Raw genomic sequence first — 3965 nt, forward strand, 5'->3', positions numbered from 1 at the left:
TTGTAGATCTGCTATTTTCGCTATTTTTGCCCAAAAGTGCCCTCTTACGGGATTTTAGTCCCTGCCTCTCTAACACTCTCTGCACGTCCCTGGTTCCCATAGAATACATTTACTTGACTAAGTTCTGGGTGCCTGACGCAGTGCCCTGCCAGCCTCACCCTTCTCTCTCTGACTTTGTCCGTGACCCGTGGTAGGTCCCTATAGAGGTCCACATTTCTGATGCGGTCCGTCCATGTGACACCTAGTGCCATTCGTAGCATTCTTGTGTCTCTTGTTCAGCAGTCTAATTGCTGATAAGTAAAAACTCTCCGAGTGTCTGGTGGTATACTGCTCCAACCAAAGGGACCATGCATTCCGACGGGCATCTAGTTTTCACACTAGTTTTTTAAAACTTTTCAAATAATATTTTCTGCCTCAGTATGAGTAAGGTCATTGTGTATTCTACGTATAACCACACAATGAAATCGCAGCGTCGTCATGACACATACTGTATGTTAAAATGTATGGCCAAATGCAGAAAACGTCTGTTTAGCATCTTCCCCCTGATACTTTCATACAAACGTTCTGCCGTGCAATGCAGGGATTTCCAGAGACTTCCTGGGCTGAGGTTGCTATGGTGATCACTTGACCATATTTGGGAGAACAAGGGGCACCGTGGGGCGGAGGTGGCTCAGGGGTAGAGTGGCCGGATGGTAACTGCAAGGTTGTCAGTTTGAACCCGGGCTCCCCCAGAGTTAGTGTCGAAGTGTCCTTGAGCAAGACCCTAAACCCCTAATTGCTCCTGATGTGCTGGTTGGTTGCATTGCATGGTTTCCGCTGCCATCGGTGTATGAATGTGTGTGTGAATGGGTTTATGTAATGCACAATCTATGTAAAGCACCTTGGATACTTGGATACTTTGATGTGTTATATTTGTGTTATATTTTCTTTTGTGTGTTTGTTGTTTGTATTGTTTATTTCCCTTTTTTGTGCAGTCTGTTTTTTATTTCTTTATTGCACATCTGCCCCCCTTTGCCAAACTTGTAGACTTTTGTATTGTTCTTAATTTAACTTTTAATCTGTTTTAAATCAATGACCTCTTCCATACAGGAAAGGATTCCAAATAAGTCAGCTGGCTTCTTCCTTTCCTTCCATTGTTTTTTTGTTTTTTGATATGTATTGTCTATATTTTGTACTACATGCTAAATAAATAAACCTAAACCTAAAACCATAAAGGTGCTATATAAATGCACCATTTACTATTTATCGTGCTTCATGGATTGGACAAACTTCCCATGGTGTTCGTGCCGCTGTACCTATATAAGCGTATCACGCACTAAGCAGAAATATTTTCCAGAACACTGAACAAATCTGACGCTGTCGTGTGAAATGATGCGTTGGACTCTTCATCTCGATGAAACACCATATAACAACGCCCAATGGTTGGCTGTTGCCATGTGGAACAAGCTGTACTCCTTCGTAGAGGGCAGCGAGCGTCACATTGATGTGTACGTCTTCAACACAGTGCCTTTACGCTGGAGGAAGTTACCACTGCTGACAACTGGAAGAGACTCTCTCCGTGAGGTTCCCTACATGCGCTGGGGCTTCACAGCTGTACCGATAGAAGATACCATCTACATCTGGGGAGGTAGCACCGCTACATATGATTATCACACTGAGTATTCCACTGCGCTTTATGGGTTTGATGTCGACACCCACATGTGGTTCAAGCCGACGACATCCGGGTCCGTTCCAGAGGGGAGGGGTAGCCACTCGGCCTGTGTCTTGGGGAAGGTCATGTATGTCTTTGGAGGAGGGACACATACTGGATTCACTAATGACACATACAAGTTGGATACCAGCACGATGGTCTGGTCTTTCATTAGCACCGGAGGACCTTCACCACCTGCTTCAGGGTATCATTCCGCCACCGTCATCGGGACAAAGATGTTTGTATTTGGGGGTGAGGGGTTCCAGCAGGGAGAAGAGTACTACAACACCGTCAGAGTGTTTGACACACAGACCAACTCGTGGCTGAGCACACATTCTGCACAACTTCCAGACGCATGCGACGTTCATTCAGCCTTTGCCTACAAAGGAGAGCTGTACATACTTGGTGGTCAGTACCAATATAACCGGGACAACCGCTGTGTGGATCTGTGGAAATTCAATCCACAAACCTTCTCCTGGAAGAAGATTGATCCCAAGGGGAAGGGCCCACTCGTAGGGGCACGGGCGAAGTGCTTTCGCATTGTGGGAGATCGTGTCCTACTCCTTGAAGGACACGACTCAACCAGAGACCTTCACCTATTAGACTTAAGTCCTAGCCTGAAGACACTATGCAAGCTGGCCGTTATTCAGGACGGTTTGGAGCAGCGGGAACTCCCACATGACGTCAGGTGGGAAGTGGCAGCCATGACTACCAACTACAACAATGACCCCCCTCAGGGCACAGGTCTCCCCCACGATTGCAATTTTCAATAATCTGCCGTCTGGTCGTTGTATAACAGGTATAGGCATGTCAACGATTCACTCAACTCACGATACGATTCGTATCACGATATGAGGTTCACGATACGATTTTTTTTTGGTGGATCTGCTATTTTCGCCATTTTTTTCCAAAAGTGCCCTCTTAACGGGGTTTCAGCCCCTGCCCCTCTAACACTCTCTGCACGTCCCTGGGGTCTAAATAAGGGCATGGCTTCCCTGTTGCTGACATCAGCATTCCACAAATACGGATGGACAGGCAATGGAGGGCGAGGAATAGAATGTAGAAGTTGTGGATGAGAAGGTGAAGAAGATGCAGGAGGAGGAATGGAGACTTTGTGGTGAAATTATATTCACTAAAACGTCCAAGCAGGGACTGGGAGGAGGTTTTGTTATGTTCAGACTTCTTCAGGAGAAGGTTAACAAAATGGTTCTCTATAAATGCACAAGCTCTGCAAGTGTGTGTATCACTGACAGTACAATTCTTTTCTCTCTCTCTCTCTCTCTCTCTCTCTCTCTCTCTCGCTCTCACACACACACACACACACAACAGCACTGAGAGCCGTGTGATGGATGACAGTGCGGATGGAATCGTTTGACTTTCCGGATGAGTTTAACTTTCATCACCGTAATGATCTGTCCATGTTTTTATTCATGAGGTCTATATCTATTAAGAGTGTTTAAGTGTCCTTTCTGTCCAGGCAGAAAGCTATTTTTCAATAAGGGGGAGAGAGAAATATGGGGGAGAGGAGAGAGAGTGGGGAGGTAGAGATTACCAGAGCCTTAGATATAGACTTAGTTACGCAAACTGTGTTCACTTCATGGGGCTTCAGTCCAATGGCGGCTCTCCTACATAGACTTCTATTGAGAATGGGGACAACCAACTGGGACAAGTCCTGGACCGGAAGTAGGCAGAAATGCATGGTCTTAAATCCCTTTATGTTAGATTGTTTTGTATAGTAATAGTACAACATAAACATTAAAGAGACTTTAGTTATTACTGTACAATACTTTAAAACAGTTGTCATGTTGCACACATGCCTAAAATAGCTCTTAAATGCCGCAGCCCTCGTTGAAAACAATGTATTTCCAACTCCCGCTTGGCTCAGTTCAGCGCTCGAGTGCTCGGTTTCTGCCCCCTCAATATCCTAACTCTTCTATTAGAAGGCTCTGGAGATTACTAGCTGTGAGAGAGGTTACCAGAGGTTCCTCTGGCTCTATTACAGTAGAACATACTGTATGAGAGAGGTTACCAGAGGTTCCTCTGGCTCTATTACAGTAGAACATACTGTATGAGAGAGGTTACCAGAGGTTCCTCTGGCTCTATTACAGTAGAACATACTGTATGAGAGAGGTTACCAGAGGTTCCTCTGGCTCTATTACAGTAGAACATACTGTATGAGAGAGGTTACCAGAGGTTCCTCTAGCTCTATTACAGTAGAACATACTGTATGAGAGAGGTTACCAGAGGTTCCTCTGGCTCTATTACAGTAGAACAT

The 3965-nt window shown here is 45.3% G+C and overlaps 1 protein-coding gene across 1 annotated transcript; it reads left to right on the forward strand.

The window, feature by feature from the left end:
* Window positions 1-1434: 1434 nt before the first annotated feature.
* LOC306918614 (kelch domain-containing protein 3-like) lies at window positions 1435-2463 on the forward strand (the record flags this gene model as incomplete). Its single annotated transcript, XM_079531505.1, has 1 exon — window positions 1435-2463. One exon carries the CDS (start codon window positions 1435-1437, stop codon window positions 2461-2463), a length of 1029 nt encoding a protein of 342 aa, XP_079387631.1.
* Between the last annotated feature and the right edge of the window lie 1502 nt (window positions 2464-3965).

This window comes from Electrona antarctica (assembly GCF_951216825.1).
Source record: "Electrona antarctica genome assembly, contig: scaffold_1320, whole genome shotgun sequence".
In the NCBI taxonomy this organism is placed as follows: Eukaryota; Metazoa; Chordata; class Actinopteri; order Myctophiformes; family Myctophidae; genus Electrona; species Electrona antarctica.